The sequence below is a fragment of the Quercus robur genome, chromosome 6 (assembly GCF_932294415.1).
Source record: "Quercus robur chromosome 6, dhQueRobu3.1, whole genome shotgun sequence".
In the NCBI taxonomy this organism is placed as follows: domain Eukaryota; kingdom Viridiplantae; phylum Streptophyta; class Magnoliopsida; order Fagales; family Fagaceae; genus Quercus; species Quercus robur.
In genome coordinates this window covers 11,020,535-11,041,661 of record NC_065539.1, presented here as the reverse complement: position 1 = coordinate 11,041,661, position 21,127 = coordinate 11,020,535, and the positions used below count along the sequence as shown (strand labels likewise).

The 21,127-nt window shown below is 35.2% G+C and overlaps 1 protein-coding gene across 1 annotated transcript; it reads left to right on the top strand.

Annotated features, from left to right (window-relative positions):
• Positions 1–10,507: 10,507 nt before the first annotated feature.
• Positions 10,508–20,214, top strand: LOC126732734 (uncharacterized). The gene is made up of 3 exons (XM_050435729.1): positions 10,508–10,744; positions 11,618–13,448; positions 18,066–20,214. Exons 1-3 carry the CDS (start codon positions 10,692–10,694, stop codon positions 20,163–20,165), a joined length of 3,984 nt encoding a protein of 1,327 aa, XP_050291686.1. The 5' UTR covers positions 10,508–10,691; the 3' UTR covers positions 20,166–20,214.
• The last annotated feature ends 913 nt before the right edge of the window (positions 20,215–21,127 follow it).

Genomic DNA, 21,127 nt, shown 5'->3' with positions numbered 1-21,127 from the left:
TAGTATTAATTAAAACATATCAAATCAAATATGAGATTGTACTAGTATCAATATAATTGTGTTAGGGTCGAGTATGAGGCTATGAGCAACTTAAAAATGCCAAAGTTTTTATCTCCTCAAGGAATGAAAGATGATAATTAAGTTGATGATTTTTTGCCCTTATATTTTATATTATAATAATTTTTTAAGTGAAACTTGTATAATTGAAAAATAGATATCCAGGACTTCATCACTTATATGAATGTGACATAGTTTAGATTTTAAATGAGTAAGATATGACCATAAAAAAACAATAAGTAAGATATGACCATTTGAAGTTGGCACAAGTATGTTATCCCCAATAGTTCACCCAATACCCACTTGAGTGAAAATTGTGGCAAATAGTAAACCGACCTTAAAAGCAAGACAACTTAATCTACTGACTTCCTATATAAAACCAAACATTGTTGTAGAAATTGAGAGGAAGGAGGTTGTCACTTGTCATACCTATTCTACATTAAGAGCAAACTTTCTTAAGCCTAAATAATTATAAATTCCTTTCCCTATAGTGTTTCTCATTATGATATATTTCTCAAAAGTTTCTCTTTGAGTGTGTCACCTTTAAACCTAAACGTATGATTGAAACTACAGAGTTAGATCCTCAATCTTATTCTTCTTTTTTTCTTTGAACCTATAGCTTTGCCAATCTCTCCTAAGGTTGATTAAGATTTCCATTCTACCGGTCTCATTATTATCCGTCACTAATCTGACTATCTTTAACTCAGCACACTATCTGTGCTTTGTGAAAAAGATCCTTTTAATAGGTCTTTATCCTCACTTATTGCGTGAAATAGTCTCTCTTTTTTGAATTTAGATATGAGTCCATATTATCTTTGCAAAAGCTTTTTTCTTTTAGATCGAGGTGATAAGTAGCTATCCTTGTTAGCTTTACATGAGAGCCTTTTTCTAAAGGCCATAAAGGCACTCATCAATCAGCTCAGCCCCTTTACTATTCAACTTTGCCACCTTTTAAAAGAATAGGTCCCGTTCAAGCGGCCCGCCCTTATTCATCTATACTAGCTACCATGCATGACCCAATAGGAATGATTCTCCTATCCTCTTGTTTTATTCCCCAACTTTGTAAGCCTATTCGCCACCGCTTCGAGTTAGCGAAGTGTTGTAGTAGCGCCGAAGCCCTATGTGTTATAATGTTGAGCCAATGACGTACTACCCTATCTATAGAAGTGGTCAACTGAGTTCTAAACGGATTAGCTCCTCGGTAATGGCTCAATCTATAGATAGAAAGCCTTATATGGGAACTACCACATTAGGTTTGGAGAGAGATGGGACCGGTTATATAATAGGGGGAGCAGATGCAAGTTTTTTCTTTCAATAGCCGACCAAATGACTACAGAATCATTGGTCACTATTTTTGTCTAAAGTTCTAGTGTTGTAGACAAAATTCATTCATGGATGAAATTCATGTAAAATGATTTCAAGGGTTCTGAGGCCACTATGGTAGGAGACATATGTTGAGGCTACAATAAAGAGTTTAGTCGTACAAAGGTTTTGTAAGTATACTATTGAAACTAAATTTTCTACAAGATTGGACACTTGTAGTAATTTTTCCTCTGAAGAGTTTCTTTGTTAGTTTTCCACTCTGTTTCTAAATTTGTGTATCATTCTATTGTTATTATTTTCTTGCCTTTTTATTTGGTGAATTATAGTTCTGGTTAAATTAATTATCAGCTATATGTTTGGTATTAAGAATAACTTAATTATTTAATTCACTAATTAAGTTGTTTTTGGGATTAAATAGAATTTTCACAATATTTGAATTTTCATTATATTCCATAGGCTACAACTTTCTCTCACATAAATGTATTATAGGGTGGTATAAGCTCATATTACTGTCATAAATGCTTAAATTCGAATCTCACTAATAAATGGGATGAGGCAAACCTAAGTCCAGAGTTTGGAACACCCTAGTATCTTTAGCCCACGAGTGTAAACACCCACACAATGGTGTAGGAGCAAGGAAGAGGATACCATACCATACTTAGGGGTGTCAATTCGGGTTAGCGTGTCGGGTTCGTGTCATGTCGAGGTAAGGGTATTCGACTAAATGGCTCAACTCTAACTCGACCCATTTAATAATCGTATCATGATCCTTCAACCCTAACTCGACCTGTTAATAAGACAGGTTGACCTGACCCAACCCATTTGACACGCTTAATAAACGAGCCATGTTGGGTTGACACGAATGTCACACAACCCATTTCAACCTACATAATATTAAATATAATATCCATTTAGAAATAATTTTTTTTACATCCCAAAAAGCAGTGCATACACTTCAAGTCTACAACCCACATTCAAAATAATATAGTTCAACAAAAATACAACATTCATTTAGAAATAAGTTCTTTACACTCCAAAAGAAGTGCATACACTTCAACCCAAATTCAAAATCACAAAGTTTAACAAAAAAAATAAATAAATAAATAACATAGTTCAACAAAAATATAATATCCTTGGAACTCGCTAAATGCTAAGTATCAATATTGAAAGAATTTGAGCAAATAGTAGACTAATCCTGACTATGACCACGATTATCATCCATAGATTCTTTGTTGATATCCAAATTCATAATATCTTCTACAAACTCATCCAATTTCATTTGTGCAAGTTCTATGCCAAAAAAAAAAAAAAAAGTATTAGTAGTTTTAGGGTTTGTAAAGTTTGAATTTCCAATTATATCCCTTGTAAATTTTTGTAATTACTCACATTTCTTTTTAAATTTAAAATATATGTTGAATATAAAAGGTATTTGACAAATCTAAAATAAAATAAATATTTATTTATTATACAAGTTAAACGGGTTGTGTTAAGTGGATCATTTCGGGTTAATACAAATAAATTGGCGTGTGTCAAATGTGTCTATTGTGGGTTACGCGAGTTGACCTGCTTATAACACGTTTCTTATCATGTCGCTTTCGGATCGACCCGTTTATGACTCAAACCCATTAAGACCCAACCCTAACCCGAAAAAACCCGTGTCGGGTTCGTGTCATGTTTGCGGGTTGGGTCGAACATTGACACCCCTAATCGTACTGGTTAGTATGTACCATACTAGTACGTGCACCAGTATAGAAATGCCAACGTTTCGTACCGGTTTAAATATTAGTCGCACTGGTCAATTTTGAGTGTTTTAGGTGATACCGGACATACCGACTAGATAAAAAAAAAAAGCATTTTTTTTTTTTTTATGTTTTGTAATTTTAAAATTTTTTTAAAGGCAAAACCACTCTTTCACTCTCTCAGTCTCTTAGTCTTTCTTTCTCGCACAGTCTCTCTTGGTCTCTCTTTCTCTCTCAGTTCATGTCAATTTGAGATTTAGTTTCTCAAATCTCATCTAAGCCAAAGCTAGAAGCTGTAGAACAGGACAATTAAGCTTTTTGTTTTATATATATATTTTTTTAGTTGATACTAAAGTTTAAACTTATAAATAATTTGTTCTGAATTAAAATAATGTTTTATGGTAAACTTTTATTTTTATTATATATATTTATAAATATAAAAAATAACAATAAACTCTAAAAACATTGCATTGGTAATGAAATATATTATTTTCCTGATAAAATCGGTACAGCTTCCCATACAAAATTGAGTAGCAGACTACACCCTTTTTCCTTCAACCATCTTTTTCTACCAAAATAAAAATAAAAACCGGTCATGATTTCCAATATTTTCATCTTTGATAGCTTGAAAACGTAGAGTCAAAAAAGTATAGTAATGACTGAACAAGAACAAATTCACAAAACAAGTGGAGTAGCTACACCTAAACACAAGAAATCAAATGGAAAAGGCTGCACCTACACAACTACACTACACCCTACACGGACAGGAGTGCCAGCGTGGTCCCACTGTCCCAGCCATAAATTCCGCCCTGTAGATGTATGCCTTGGACCCACACCATTATTACTCATACAAAGGGGGACCCTTTGAATCTTAGCCGTCCAATTGGATTACCCTACCTTTATTAAAATCACACCAACAGTTAGTGACGAAACTAACGGCATCAGTTAGATGGGCCCACCAACTCCGTAGTACGTAGAAAAAAGATGAAAAGAAAAACGATCGGAGCCAATTGATCGAACTATAGAGGACGTCAGCTTTTGTAAACGGACGGTGCAGATTGGACTATATATATAATTTTATGTTGAAGGAATCTGGGAGACTTTGACAGCGCCGCCATGTTGTTATTTGTTTGTTACATTATAATTTATAGGTGCCGCCATTGTGTAACTATACATATGTATTATTATATTTATATATCATCAATAATGCAAGATCCTGCATTAGGCTGGCTCGCCGGCTCTACATAATCTACGATATATGTGAGTTTTTAATCCTTTTATATGCTGAAATTAAGACAAGGTTATTGACTTAGGGGAAAGGTAACGGGTAGTGCTCTAAGAATAGTTCTAAAATTCAGACCAAACTGAAAAATGAAAGGGTTCAAGATTTTTAAAGTTGAACTGAGAATCAGACGGTAATGTGTTATTTAGTTTTTTAATATATTTGGTACCTAAATTGTTTTTATATTTAATAATGTTTCATTCTTGACCAACGAGATGTGTGTGGCTCAATGGTTGTAAATGTAATGCTTTGTATTTTTCATGAAAATTGTTTATTAACGATTGTTCTAAAAACATCTGTTAATATAACTCACATTAACTTATCAAGATTTCTCTTCATGATTTGTTAGATTATATATATTGAGCAAGATTTAGGTACGGTACTTTGGTGTTATTTTTTAGGTTCTCCTTTAAGATTCTGCCATATAGATTTTTTTTCATGGGATTAAAGTGTATTTTTTAGTTAAGTAGTCACATGACTACCTAAATTTTGTTTATATATATATATATATATATATAAAATGCTCCTAGCCTCCTATTACCCGTACTATCCGAATCACCTTCCCACTTCCAACTACTACTTGAACCCCATCGGCCCCCAATCAATTAATACTTGTAGGTTCTATCTTTGATTTTTTGTGAAAGGTAATACATTTTAATTATCAAATTATTAACTTTTTTTTTTTCCTAATAGAGTCCTATACAACTTTATAAAGAGTCTGTACAAAATGATGAGATCATGGGTTCGGTGTGCTAATTATACAATAATGATAAGATCAGGTGTTACATTAATTATTATGAAAATTTGTTATCATTTTTATAATTATAAATTATATGTATATTGTAGAATATGAGCCAGTGATAAATACTTAAATTAAAATGTTCAATATCTTATAAAAGGCTATTATATATATATATATATATATATATAATAGGTGGAAGTTTCACTACATAAAATTTGTCAAGGAGAATAGTCGTCAGTATATCATAATTGGGATATGTAGGTGGGTATATCGAAAATGAAATCGCAATTGACAAGGATTTCAACTAGAATAGATTTCAAACTTCTAAGGGCTCACTAGTTCATGGACATGTAATGAGAAATGAGCCTACTAATTAGGTTAAAGACTAACCAATTAAGATTGGTTGGAAGCACTAAAGATTTAGTACGTGAAGAGACATAATAATCTAAAATAAAATTTGTTGAGTAACAGGAATATATTGTACATACTACATACCATTTTCATTATGATTTGAGCGGAGATATTTACAAGGTTTGGAATGTGAAGGTTGGTGAACATTTACCTATGAAGTCAAGAAAACATCTTGACATCCCAAAAATTAAAGTTCCCCCACCCCCCCCCCCCCCCCCCCAAATTTTTTATTTTTATTTATTGTCTTGCCTAATACAAAATGCAGTTGTTCAAATGACAGAGAAAGTTTAAAAACAAAATTAAGTTTTCTCTTTTAAGAAGAAAAAAAATAAAAAATAAAAAGAGTAATACTAGAATGGTATTTCCCTCTCTAGCCTTTTCCCATCTTGTTTGGTGAGTTCTACTTGTTAAGTCTAAGACTCTAAGTAGAGAATTTTTAACAAAAATAACTTTATCTTCCTCCTTTTAAGTTTTAACTTTTAGTCATTTTTGGCTTGAGGACTTTATTGGGTTCATTAGAAATATTTTTAATTTATAAAATATAAGGTTGATTTATATGTGTGTAATATATGAAATTGTAGATATGTATTTTTTGGAACTAAGACGTTTGTTAATTTTGTTGTTAAGTTTCAAATTGCTCATAAATGCTTGATTGAGACTTTAAAAAAAATGTAAAATTATTATAATGCTTCAAGATAGAGCTAAGGATAACAGATTTAATGTTACAAAAGATATTACTTGAAAAAATAATTAAAATATATATTTACAAAATTACAATAAAAAAATTGTGATTATTTTTATCTTTTTAAATATCTATAGCAAACTAGGCAACTTGTGAATATTGATTAAACTTTATAAAGATGATAAGTAATAAAAAAATTATTTATATATTAGAGTAAGTTGACTTACTCTAATACTTGGAAATTGAATTCATACTATTTTTCATGTACAAGTTCTATGTGTGTAAATACATGTTTATACATGTTTTGAATTTCTCTTAATTGTTGTATCAATATCATAAATTGGCCTAAAATAAATAAATTTATGACTTCGCCTTAGGTTGAGTGAATGTGACTTTATGGCGTTTTCCCTAATGTCATAAAAGAAAGTTCCTTATTACATTACACTAGTCGCTAACCCGTGCGATGCACGGGAAAACTATTAGAAAATAATAAAGCATGCATATATTAAAAGACAATTTAAGTTCATGTATGCTTGCAAGGGACACATACCTAAATAGTTCTTGCGGTAGAAATAAAAGTCTTATCTTTGAGATAAAAAACTGATGTAAACAAACTAACCTTACATAAAATAAATTAAAAAAAAAAAAAAAACATAAAACCGATGTAAACAAACTAACCTTACATAAAACAAATTAAAAAAAAAAAAAAAAAACATAAAACCGATGTCACGGGAAATTCAGCCACATAGTAGTAATATATAAATCTCTTAAAACCTAAACCTAAACATAAGGACTAAATATATAAACAAACTAACCTTACAAAAGCTGAACTTTATAAGCTAAAATCTATACCGTGCATTGTAGATCTTGAATGCTTTAGGGCTTCCTACGTCTGGAGAGAGAGAGTTTGCAGAAACCGTGACTTTATATTTCTTAACTTGAGAGAGGGGTAAGGTTGCTAGGGTTTTGTAGATCTTGAATGCTTTAGGGCTTCCTACGTCTGGAGAAAGAGAGAGTTTGCAGAAACCGTGGCTTTATATTTCTTAACTTGAAAGAGGAGTAAGGTTGCTAGGGTTTTGAGAAGTTATAATTTTTATTTATTTTTTATTTTTTAAATATTGTGCTGACTTTATTTTTTAAATATTGTGCTGACGTGGAAAATTGTGGTGCCAGCAAAGGCTTCGGTTTTATATATATATATAGATTAAGTGCAAACAACAATTAGAGAGATGTAATAAATAAGTATGTGAAAGGAGAGGGTTTTCGTTAGGCGCTCATTTATAGTTAGCGGTGGTTGGTCCAACCTCCAAGTTAGCTTATTTGAACCTGGTCCAATGTAAGTTACCTTAGGCTCTAAGGGGAAAAGAAAGGGGGGGGGGGGTTTGTGGGGGTGTGCCAGCCTTTTCAAAACCCTCCCTTCCCCAAATTTTATTATTACAAATTTTAATTAGATATAAATTTACTTAATAACCACTTCATATTTAAAAAAGAGATTATGTATGTGTGTAAATATATGTATGTGTGTAAATATATGTATGCATGTTTTTAAATTTCTCTTAATTGTTGTATCAATATCATAAGTTGCCCCCTCAAACATTTTATGGCCCTAACTTAATTAGGCTCAAGGGATGTAACAGTATGGCGTTTTCCAAACGATTGTATATTGAAGGTCCTTGTCACATTACATTAAATGCAAATAACAGTTACTAAGATGAAATAAACGTGAATGTGAAAGGATAAGGTTTTCTACTGGCACTTCTTTTTAGGCAAAGGTGGTTGGGCTTCTTTGAACTTGGTCGGATGAAAATTGCCTTATGCCTAGGGGTGGAGGAGAAGGGGGGGGGGGTGCTTTTCGAAATCCTTGTGGTCTTATTTTATTGGTTGAAATATGCCTAAGGTCTATGATATTAGAATGGACAAAACATAAGTACAGTATCTTAGATGTTATTTTTTAGGTTTCCCTCTTAAAATTCAGCCATGTAGCTACTTCACTTAAAAATACACTAGGTTCCCATGAAAAAAAATCCACATGGTAGAATCTTAAAAGGAAAACCTAAGGAATAGCACCTAAGTCTTACTCTATTAGAATTCTGTCAGCTAAACTACAAGGATCAAGTATTGAGAATGATGGTTTTGTATATATCATATTTATAATTTCGTAATACCCGAATTAAAAAGATAAGATCCATCAAATATAATCCCAAACTCCTATAAGAAAATATTCCACACATCATGCACAAATACTATTTTTAGAATACCTGACTAATCTTGGAATAAGTGTAATCTTTTATTGCACACACATGTTAGGGGATCGTTTGGTATAGGAGTTTAAATATATGTTTTTAGTTTTTAAATAACATTACAAATATTTCCACATAATTTTTCACCTACATGTATTTTTAAAAAATACAAATAACGTTACTAGAATAACATTATCAAATGACCCCTAGGTAATTAAAAAAAGAAATCCATTAAAAGTGGCCTCAAAGTATTAACTTAAAGACTTATACATATGACCTCGTGAATTAAATGAATCCTGAAAACCACAATATCAATCTATGGTTGCGTAAGAAAGAGGGATAAGTATTACACCCAACTAAAATGAACCTAAATATTATTCCTGATTAAATTTGCTCTTACTACTTGTTCTTAAATAGTGAGAGTCTCGTTAATCTTTATGAGAAAGATGATGAGGACCCCTTGTATGGCCTCTATCTACATTTAGTATATTTCGACTAGTGTCCCATTCAAAGGTGTTATTATTAGCATTATGAAATGTGGGAGAGCCTTTTATGGGTCCCTGGGTTCATTTTCGTAGTACTCTGGATTTTGATTCAAAGTGCACCAAAAATTGTACCATTTCTTTTTTCGACGCTCATTATTAGATTGCTGTCGATATTTTTATTCTCAGAACTACCATTCTTTGTCTCACACAAAGACAAAAAAAAAAAAGAAAAGAAAAGAAAAGAAAAGAAAAGAGTGACACGTTACTCGAACCTTTTTAAGGCCGAGTCCTGCGGTGCGGTCAGCTCATCAGGCTCGGACCACAAGGCGCCGATGTTTTTTTAAACTTGGATTTGTTTAGTCTTTCCTCTTTCCTTTGTTTTTTTTTTTTTTTTTTTTTTTTTGATTGTCCTCTTTCCTTTGTTGTTCTGTCTCTTTTACATGACAAGTGGGCCTTGGCCCACGTAAAACCCTACCAATGGGCAAAACTGACCTTTTGCCATTTTCAATTTTAGTAGTACATAGCTCAGTACTTGGTTTTTTGGTGGAAATGTCGCTATGTTGGTAAAATAATTTCGTGTATCATGCCATGCGCTTCGTGATGTATGATGTATCCATGCGCCAATTACTTAAATGGCTACCAAGTGATTGCCTCTTTCACTGGGCTTTAATTATTTTTTAAAAATTTGGCTTAGCATCATCATTATTTTAAAGTCCTTGAACTTCCCTTCAATGCTCACAAGTCGACGGGGTTGTTGGCTTCATAATTACCATTTTACCCTTTTTTTTAAATCCAAATTCACTTAATTTTATAATGGATCATAATCATATTTTGTCACTCCCCTAATTCAAAGAATAAAACGTGCATTAAAAAATGATTGCACGCTTAAAAAATTTTCACCTTATGGTTTGTTTGGATTGAGAGCGAGGGAGAGAGGAAAAGTGGGGAGGAGTTGAATAGAGTTAGCTAATAATCTAATTTTTGGCTAACTCTATTTTACTTCTCTCCATTTTTTCTCAATCCAGACGAACCCTTAGAGATATAATATTGTTCCAAAATTTCAAAATTTCATTTTTTTTTCTTGCGCACAACCTTTTAATGAAAACTCCAGAAGGTCAAAATTTTTTAGTTTTCATGATTGGAATCGAAAAGAAGAGAAAGATTTAATGGTCACGCCCATAAGGGTCCACCACAATGATCATCTTTGCTCACATATTTTCGTTCATAAAAAAAAGAAGAGAAAGAGGATGAATTTGACAAGTGATTAAAAATAACTATTACATTCCAAGCATTTTATTACATACCATAAAATAAAGAAATTGCTGAGATGTGTTTAATAAATAGAACAGTAAAGATAATGTACTAGTTTGTTAAAAATACCAAAGCAAACCTACCAAGGAAATCGTGTGCAGTGTTTATCCAAGAAAAAGAAAAATACATGGACAAGTACCACGTGTAGGGGGCATATAAGTAATTTCACATTTAAACCAGTGCGGTTGACGTCATTTTTAGTTTTTGTCTCCCTCTCAAATTCCTCTCTCTATACAGTGTGGTTGGTTCTGACTGAGAGATGCCATTAATTCGGTATTATCAGGTGGTGCTCTCTTGCTTATATCATAGATAGCTCCTAAAAAAAACCCACTCTTATTCAAAGCCAGCCTAAATATAGAAAATAAATACCAAAAAAAAAAAAAAAAATTTCAGCAGATGATTTTCTCTCCTGCTCAAACATGGACTTCGAAACCCTAACGATCAGAGCTCAACTCTCCATGTACCGCCGCAGGTAACTCTATCACTTCACACTCTCTCTCTAACTTTCCTTGTTTCCGATTCTCTGTTTTGTAAAATCACTTTGATGATTTCTAAGGAAAAAAAAAAAAAAAAAAGAATTTTTTTTTTTTGGTTTTGGTTTTCTAGTTTTGAAAATTTGTTTTGCTTTTTTGGTTTCGTTTGGAGCTGTTTGGTTCGGGAAATGGCTTTTTTTTTTTTTTTTTTTTTTTTTTTTTTTTTTTGGGACTTTTAAGTTTTAACTGATTTTGAGCTAAGCGTGTGGGTTTAACTGAGAATCGGATTTACTTATTATGTTTTTTTTTTTTTTTTTTTTTAAAGTTCGGAGCGATTTTTGAGCTGTATTTTTTTAGGTTTTTAGCAAAGTGAAGATAAGAATCACTTCCAAAATTGTTGGAATTAAAGGGTTTGTTTGGTATATTAATTTACTGCTAGTTTGCTTTTTTGTTACGTTTTTGGTTTATCTTTTAGTTTAATTAAAATCACATGGATATAACATGTAGTATCAATAAATAGTGATTACTGAGTAATTTTTTATTTTTTATTTTATAGAAATAAATATATTTGAAAGGTTGGAATTTTATTTTTTAAGCAAATCGTGTGCTAATGCAACTCATTCTCTCTCTTCTTTAAATTTTTTTTCTTGGCATCATGTTGATATTGTTAATTAGTCTTATATTAATTTTATCTATTGACCCCGCCGCTCTGTTTGGATGCCCAGAAATAGAAAGTGAAAATTGGCCCCCTCTTAGTAATGCAAGTTGTCCTTTTAAGATTTTATTTTTTTATGTCAACTTGTAATGTTACTGTAAACTGCAAAGGGTTCTCACATGTTACATTATATGTGATTATGACACTTTATTTTCAGGGGACTGTTTCACCGAGTCAGAGTATTTCAAATTATAGTGGTTCTGTTATATACCCTTTTTAGCTTAGCTACATGTGGACCAAGCTCCATGAATGGGGTGCTCAAGTCGGTGGATCATGATGCATGTGAGTCATATAGAGATGGAAATGATGTTGGGTTTTTGGATATTGGTGTTGGTGATACTAGTTCCGGATATGGGAATCCGGGGACCCACTTAAATGCTGGGACTGTTTGTGCCAATTCCCAATCTTTTTGCTTCCCTTCAACATTACCGGGTTTTTCTTCTAAAGAACATGAACACAAAGCTGGTGATGCTTCGAAAGAATCTACTAAGGATAGCGGGTGGGCGGGTAATAAGAGCTGGTCATCGGACCATGGTGTGTTTAAGTTATTGAAAGGAGGGATTGTTTCTTGTTCTTTAAACTCCAGAGAGGGTGTTAATGAGTTATCATCCATTCAAGCTGATAGTCCTAATCAAAATTATATTTCTTCCTGTAGAAGATCTTTACTTAATCAGAAGGGCACGAGATTTAGGCCAGAAAAGAAATCTGAGATGACCACCAAAGCAGGTTCTTTTGATGGTTCTTCCTCTCCCAATGTAGAAATTAACCCTAGTGTACTGGATTGGGGACAAAAGCATTTATATCTTCCTTCATTAGCTTTCTTGACCGTGGCAAATACGTGCAATGACAGCATTTTACATGTCTATGAACCATTCAGTACGGACTTTCAGTTCTATCCATGCAATTTTAGTGAGACTTTGCTAGGACCTGGTGAAGTAGCTTCAATCTGTTTTGTGTACTTACCTAGATGGTTGGGCTTGTCCTCTGCTCATTTGATTTTGCAGACAAGCTCTGGTGGTTTCTTAGTCCAAGCTAAGGGCTTTGCTATTGAGTCACCTTATGAAATTCAGCCTATAATAGGCCTGGATGTTTCTTCTGGTGGAGGGTGGAGCAAGAATTTGTCTTTGTTCAATCCCTTTGATGAAACCCTTCATGTGGAGGAAGTAACTGCGTGGATTTCAGTTTCTCTAGGGCATTCTTCCCATTATACTGAAGTGCTTTGTAGCATGGAAAATTCGCAGGGCTCTGATGACCTTGGTTTGCCAATTGAAAAGGATCAGTTGGTTGTGAAAAGTGATGAAGTTGGTTTGCCTCTTTTGGCAATGAGGCCTCATGGAAAGTGGGAGATTGATCCTCGTAGCACTGAGACAGTCTTAGAGATAGACTTCTCGACCGATTCTGAGGGGAGAATTTTTGGTGGATTTTGTATGCAGTTGCTAAGGTCTTCACTAGACAAGTCTGATACAATTATGGTTCCTCTTGAAGCTGAATTAGATCGGAAAGCTGCCTACACTGATCTTTCAGTATCTGTGTCAGCATTTCTTCAGCCTCTATTGTCATGTGATGCCAGTGAAACTACTGGTGTTGCTATGTCTCTGAGAAATGGTGCGTCTTACTTGTTGAATTTTGTTGAGATTAGTGAAGTTTCAGACACTAAACTTTTCCACATCAAATACGAGGCAGGCTTACTACTTTTCCCGGGAACCATCACACAAGTTGCTTTGATTACTTGTACTGACCTTCTTGTTGAATTGCGTGATTCTTCCCCTGAAATCTCCAATATATACGGGAACTGTAAATTACTCATACTGACAAATGACTCAAGTAGTCCTCAGATTGAAATTCCTTGCCAGGACATAACCCATTTCTGTTTAAGACATCAGTTGAATTCTTCTGTTGGATATGAGTATCAGTCTGAAAAGGCCGAATCTGGAAATACGAGGACAGGGTCCTTGGGCAGTGGGATGCATTCGCCATCAGATATCAAGGTATTTAGATTGTACCCCTGTATATCTATATGTACATATCCTTTATGGTTGATGAATCCCTTTGGCATTGGATCAGTTCCAAGTTTGCTCTAGTTTCTAAATTCTTTACATCTGATTCAGTGCAAAAGACTGACTGTGCATTGTCTTGTCATTAATGAGTAAGCAGACGTTTCTTGATTATTTGAAAATTGTGACATTTCTTCTCTTGCAAGAATATTGCATCTTAGTCCATTATGTATATTGGACAGCATTAAGCTGATAAGTAGATTAAAAATCACAGATTTGAGCTGGGATGCAAAATTTTGACATAATGCTCCATGAATGCTTGGAAATGTCATACACAACGAAGAAGATAGATGGCTGTTTCAAAGCCTGTTAAGTAGCTGGCAGGGTGTGCATATATATAACGAGCATGGCTAAACATTAATAATTATCCTCTTCCTCTCAAATATATTTTAATGCCCATAGAGTTCACATATGGAAGATGCATTTAGATTTTTTTCTCCTGCTGTCAAGTATTGGTCTTGTTTTTCATTGATGTTCACGTGAATTATATGTCAACTATAAATCAGTAAATGCCATACTATGTTTTAGAGCATTATTACATCCCTGAACTTGATCAATTTCTAGAGTTGCGACTTGTTAAGTTTTAAGTTCTTTAAGATTCATGCACTGATTCTGTGTAGTAGCAAGATGTGAAGTCTTTATTTTTATTTTTATTTTAATGTAGGTAACTTAAAATATTATTAAAAATCATAGCTAACTCGAGTACATTCAGAATGTACTATAGGGGCAAAAATCAGGAACCAAAATTATGACGATCAAGTAAAACAGGAAGGGAAAAACATGACAAATGAGACAGACCCAAACTCCATTCAAGGAGAGTATGAAAGAAAAATGACTTAAGCTCTAGCATAGACCATTCACAACCTTCGAAACTTTTAGCATTCCTTTCTTGCCAAACAAAACACCAAAGACACCGCTCATATGCTATGAAGCAATGAAGAAGAAGATGATCCACAGACTCTCCACACTTTTTGCACATATAACACTAATCAAGAGGAATAATAGTCCCTCTCTGAAGGTTATATATTGTTAAAATCTTACCTAAAGAAGCAGACCATGAAAAGAAAGCTACCCTTGGAGGAAGCCTCGATTGCCACACCATTTTCCAAGGGTATGATAGTAGGAGGGTATAAAGAAAGATAAAATCCTTAAACCTCAAAACCTCTCCTCAATGTTGGCTTCTAACAAACTTTGTTAGGACCAAGACCCTGCACAGACAAAGAGTAGACGATGTCCATAGAAAAAACCAACGATTCTAGCTCTCAATCATGCACTGAATGAAAAAATTGAACATCCCAATGAATCCTCACAGTAGAAAAGCACATAACCTCTGCTATTGAAGAATCATTTGCCCTACTAATTCGATAAAATTCTGGAAAGGCCTCCTTGAGGGTACAATCCCCACACCACGCATGCTCCCAAGACTTCACTCTAGTACCATCACCCACATCATGCTGTAGGAGTTTTGAAAAGTTCAACCAGTCACTTCTAATGAATTTCCTGAGGCTAACACCATATGCACTAGACAGTTTTCGTGCAACCCTCCTTCATAGAGCCTCTGTCTCCATGCCATACCTCCCCTACCATTTGCCTAACAAGGCAGAGTTGAAACTTCTCAAACGTCTAATACCTAGCCTCCCAACCTGCACTGGCTTACAAACCTTAGCCCATTTCTTCCCTTCGTAAGGGATTATCTCTACTATTAATTTTGAAGTGCACAAAATTCTCCACTATACATGTTAAAAGAAGTGCCCAAAGGTCTCCACTAACCTAGATGTTAGGTAGTCATACCGCTGCATACTTACCAAATAGCAATAACTGCAAGGTGTAGGAAGGCATGGGTATGAGTTAGTAATCATTTCAATAGCCACTGACCAAATAGAAACAATGGCAAGGTATAGATAGGCATTGGTATGAACCAGTTGTAATTTTAAGACAGACAAGCACAAAATAACTCTTACAAAGAGAATGTTAGAAAAGAAAATTAATGCGTGAAGAAATCATAACTTTGGTTTACCATTTTAGGTAAACTCTGTATTGTGCTAATAAAACGAAAGTCATTCGTGGTTTTATATTAGAATTTATGGGTACTGCTGAATGGTTTATACTTTCTGTTGGTGGCCCAGATTTAGAAGTTCTGGGGTGGGTTCATTGTTGAGTGGATAGCTAGATCATGTGTGGGATCTCAGTATCTCATACTGTATCAGCTAGAGTTCCTTCATTCTTGTTATCTTAGCAGTTTTTTTTACTTATTCTCCATTGTGCTCATGTTTCTCGTTCCTCTTATAGGAGTTCTTTCTTTCTCTCTGGCCCTATTCTATTTTCAGTGATGTCATTTGTAAAAATTCCCCCTCCCCGCACCCCCCCCCCCCCCCCCCCCCCCAAAAAAGAAGAACGAACAAGAAAAACATTGAAATGTTGAGATGTGTTTCAGGATTTGTAGTGATATGGTTGGAAGAGGGAAGAAGAGAGAATTAGAAAATTCAGAGGTAAAACAACAGAAGGAGACGATAAGGGGGGCCATTCTCAACCATACACATAACAGACAACATAATCAATACAGAAAGGCTTACCAAAAAGACTTCCATATCTCCACCTTTTCTATAGCCCAAGAGTCAAGACACAGCTATCCCATTATTGCTACAACTTCCAATGCTCCAAACATAACTCATGATGGACCAATTGACTAAGACCAACTTCCCAAACTACTTTTAAACTTCCAAGGATCTCACTTAAAATGCTTGTCTCAAAATTACATGGCCCATTATTGCACTACATCAGGCAGGTTCCTTTTAATGCATAAAACTTAAAATACAATTTGCAACCTCATTCTACTTTGGGTATGTTAGAGCATCCCCATCAGCTTGTGCATAAATGTGCAAAATGGAAAAAGTAACTAATTTTACACAATTTGAGCAAAAAATCACCCACATCAGTGGGTGTAAACTTGTGTATAAATACACAATTGCTACAGTGCACGGTTACTGTAGCATGTGTATTTAATATTTTAATAATTTTTTCTCTCTCTTGGTCTCTGCTCTCACTCTTACCTGACTCTATCCTTGTCTCTGCTCTCACCTCACCTCACTCACCCTTTTCCTCATTTGCTCTCACTCTCACCTCTCTCCCTTTTCCTCATGCCTCCATGGCCGCTGGTCAAACCATGCCTCCACTGCCGCCGATCATCAAACCCTCACTCTCATCTCTCTCCCTTTTCCTCATGCCTCTGTTGCCGCCGATCATCAAACCCTCACTCTCACCTCTCTCCCTTTTCCTCATTCCTCCGCTGCCGCCGATCAAACCATGCCTCCACTGCCGCCGATCATCAAACCCTCACTCTCCCTTTTCCTCATTTGATCAAATCATTTGATAAAATAGAGAATAAAAGCCATTCAAAAAGAGAACTAAACAAAAAAGAGAAAGCAAAAATTCATTCTCTTCTCATCTCAGATCTGATCGGAAAAAAAAAATGTCTTCTTCATCAGGTTTCAACGGCGACTTTGTCCATTTTTTTTTTTCAAGTATGGGACCGGCGTACAGAACGGCGAAGAGCAGAGTTGGGGTGCGTCGATGGGTGTGATGAGACCAGAGCTGGTGATGAAGTTGATCGTGCCAGTTTCGGATTGAGCTGGTGATGAGAGTAGAGCGTCGATGGCGTCGATTGACTGGGTTTCAGATTGAGTGAGTTTCTGAGTGTTTGTTTCTCGGATTGAGTGGGTTGATTTTCCTTGATGATGCTGGTTGGGTGGGTGATGATGGTGGCTAGGTGTGGGAGAGATCGTTGGTATTGTTGGGTCTGTGAGAGAGGGGCAGTGAGGGAGAGAATAATAAAAAATTGTAAAAAAATGAATATTTTATTGAATAAATGTGTAGAATAGATAAACTGATGTGGGTGTTTTGTAAAATTGGATGTGTAAAATAGAAAAAGTAGGTTTTTTTGTGCTAAATAGAAGGAAAATTTGCACCTACTGACGTGGATGCTCTTAGATCTGTCAGTATTCCACCTAGAATTAAGCAGGAATAATTATTCATGTAATCTCTCAAAAATTGACCATCCATCTCTGCACATATTTGATTTCGTTTAAGTTATTATTAATAACTGAAAGAATCTTGAAAAATAAAAGAAGAATGAATTGATGAGTTTTGATTAATTTTCTTTGGATTATATTTATTTGGCTTTGATGGAGCAAAATGCGTGGAAATGGTAAGTGGTAACATCCAAACTCCGGTTTTGAAAGGTCTATGAGTGCCTGTCCATATTTTTGTTGTTGTTGTTGCCATGTCTAATTGTTACAGGAGCCTAGAATATATGTTGCCAACCCCAATTAGTTTGTTGAGAATTCATAACTGACCCAAAAGTTTGGGACAAAGGTTTTGCTGTTATTGTTGTTGTATTTACTTCCTTTCTGGTTGAGCAAGTTTTTACCCATAAATGTAGGCATTACAGACTGAGAATATTAATGCTTAAGTTATGTTGTTTTCTTGCTATGTATTCTTACTTGGTCTATATTCACAATAACCTAGATGCTTTTGTGAACTTATTGTCTGAAGGCACTGGACGCAGCCGAAGCTGATGAATTGGTTCTAGGGAACTGGAAATCTCAAGCTACTATAAGTGGTATGTCTGTTCTTGATGATCAAGAGATATTCTTCCCTATGGTCCAGGTTGGAAGTCATCACTCTAAGTGGATCACTGCAAAAAATCCCAGCCAGCAGCCAGTTGTAATGCAGCTTATCCTTAACTCAGGAGAGATTATTGATGAATGCAGGGGCCCAGATGGTTTCACACAGCCACCATCAGGTAGTTTGGTTCATAATGAGTTGACTTCTCCAGCAAAATATGGATTCTCAATGGCAGAGAGTGCGCTAACTGAGGCTTATGTTCATCCTTATGGTAGAGCATTGTTTGGGCCAATTTTCTTCCAACCTTCAAATCGATGTGGGTGGAGCAGCTCAGCTCTGATAAGGAATAATCTTTCAGGTGTGGAGTGGCTATCTTTGAGGGGATTTGGAGGGTCACTTTCCTTGGTCTTGCTGGAGGGGTCTCAGCCTGTTCAGAGTGTAGAGTTTAACCTCAACTTGTCAATTCCTCTGAATATCTCCCCCCCAGACATTTTAGTTCAGATGGAAGATACAATTAATGCCTGTTCACAGCCATTCTCGAAAGAGCTTTATGCCAAGAACACTGGAGACCTGCCGTTGGAGGTGAGAAAAATTGAAGTTTCTGGAACAGAGTGTGGGATGGATGGATTTATGGTACATACTTGTAAAGGTTTTTCTCTTGAACCTGGGGAATCAACAAAGCTTCTGATATCATACCAGTCTGATTTATCTGCAGCCATGGTACATAGAGATCTTGAACTGGGCTTGGCTACTGGTATTCTTGTGATTCCCATGAAGGCACGTCTTCCCCTGCACATGCTCAATATCTGTAATCAATCAGTTTTCTGGATGAGAGTGAAGAAAGCCTCTGTAGCAGTCCTCGTTGTTGTTTCCTTGATGTTACTGGTGTTCTGTTGCCTATTTTCCCAGGTGATAATAACCTATGGTTCGCAGGATTATTTATGCAAGAGCGAGAAGGGTTCCATTGCTACTAATTTAAGGAAGGCAGGGAAAACTGCTCGTGTGCATTGTAACCAGAGAAATGGTGACTTGTCTGTGTCCAATGAGATAGATAGTCTGTTAACGTCTATTGAGGAAGACAAAAACTCATTGCAGGCATCTGTTGGTAGATTTCCGGTTGGCCAGGGTGGGATCCCAGAACAGGGAATGACTGCTCAACATGTGAGACCAACTCTGGAAAATGGTAAACAAACAAATGATTCCCTAGACACTCAAAAGGAAAGGACATTTCCAACCTCTTTGCTGTCACAGTCTGTAGAAGTTGAGAATTCTGATATGATAGAAGAATCCCAACATGGTAAGCTTACAGTCAAAACTGGAAAAGATAAGGGAAGAAGGCGAAAGAAGCGAAAGGGTGCTCTTTCCAAATTAACAGGATTATTTGAAGTGTCTAGTAGTCAGAGTGGAAATTCCACACCTTCATCTCCCTTGTCTCCAGTCACATCTGTAACACCTAAACGTACACGGCCGCTGTCTCCTGATATGGAACAAACTAGTGAGGCTAGGTATCCATGTAGTCAAGTAGCAGACCGACTGTGTCTGAAGAATCGAGTTCCTAGATCTGCTACTGAGGTAAACATGTTGGAGCCCAAGGTTCCTGCAAAGCAAAGCAGTAACAACTTGTTCTTTTCTACTCAAGAGCAACCTTCAGCATCCAGAAAACCTACTAGTAAGCCTGTACTGTTGCCTTCTGCTACTTTTCCTTGTCATGGTAGGGCTGCCCCTGATGTGTTATACTCCTCCCCTTTTCTGGCTTCAACCTCTAAAATTGCTCCACATGCTCGAGCTCCTGGGTCCAAACTCTACAACCGGCAAACAGAGGAAAAGGCAAGGCTTGGGGATAAATATACGTATGATATCTGGGGTGATCATTTTTCTGGACTTCATTTAATGGGTCGGTCAAAGGATGTTACTTTCATGATCTCCAGTCCTACTAAAAATGACTCTGAAAGCTTCTTTGTAAGGGGTCCTCAAGCCCTTGTGACCAAGTCTCAATCAAAATCTGTAGGTTTTGAAAAAGAAGGTTAGATAAATTACTAAATAATCATTAAAATATTTGCAGTTGCAAATCTCCCTAGTCTCTAGCTTGCACATCTATAGTCATTTCCATTCATATATGAGGTCAGAATGATTTTTTAGTCTTCCATTTATAAGTATTTCATTAAACCATTTAAAAAAAAAAAATCAGTGATTTTCAATATATATATTATTTTCATTAAACCATTTTTTTCCCTAAAAGGAAAAAAGAAATACAAGTTTTCAGTCACAGTGGCTTCCCTTTCTGTATTTTTAATCTATTGGGAATTGATCTTTAAAAAAAAAAAAACCCCTTGCTTATAAAATCTTTACCTGCTTTTCTTTTTTCACCTTTTGTACCACATACGTGCGCACACACAGACACAAAATAAAAGATAAAATGGTAGAAAAAGATAAAAGGAAGAGAAATCAAGCACCTGTGCTTTATTTGGTAAACTTTAGACTAACATGGCTCATCATTTACTTCTGTTTACTGCCAAGGATATGCCATCAAACTTTGCCTTTTTCTTTGCCCCCTTTTTATTATTATTAATAGTTGAAATATAATTCTTTGTTTTCTTACTCGTGACATCCTTCCTAAAACAGGTGTTTTTCTTTTCTTTAACCTTTGATGTGTGAGATCAACATGGCTCTTTCAGATTAAAGTGTTACACTATCAAAATTTTCAAATGAATAGCCATTTTCTTTGCAACTTTATTTTCCTTATCATTTTTCTACACGTGTAATTAATATAACCATGGTCTAGATCTATGGAAATTGAGAGAATGAAAGTCAATAAACCCATTAGAAGTTATCTAGGATATGTCTTATCTTTCACATATTATTGGTGCATTCTACTCCTTTTTGAACAATCATTCCATGGTTCTACAAATTTTTGTGTGGATTACCATTTAAAGTTCTGTGATTGCAATTTATTTGTGATTAGTTCACGCATCTCTATTTTGGATAAATTA

Coding starts and splice junctions, on each gene's coding strand:
- LOC126732734 (XM_050435729.1), top strand. CDS start 10,692: ATGGACTTCGAAACCCTAACGATCAGAGCTCAACTCTCCATGTACCGC. Junction 10,745..11,617: donor CTCTCCATGTACCGCCGCAG/GTAACTCTATCA, acceptor CTTTATTTTCAG/GGGACTGTTTCACCGAGTCA. Junction 13,449..18,065: donor ATTCGCCATCAGATATCAAG/GTATTTAGATTG, acceptor TATTGTCTGAAG/GCACTGGACGCAGCCGAAGC.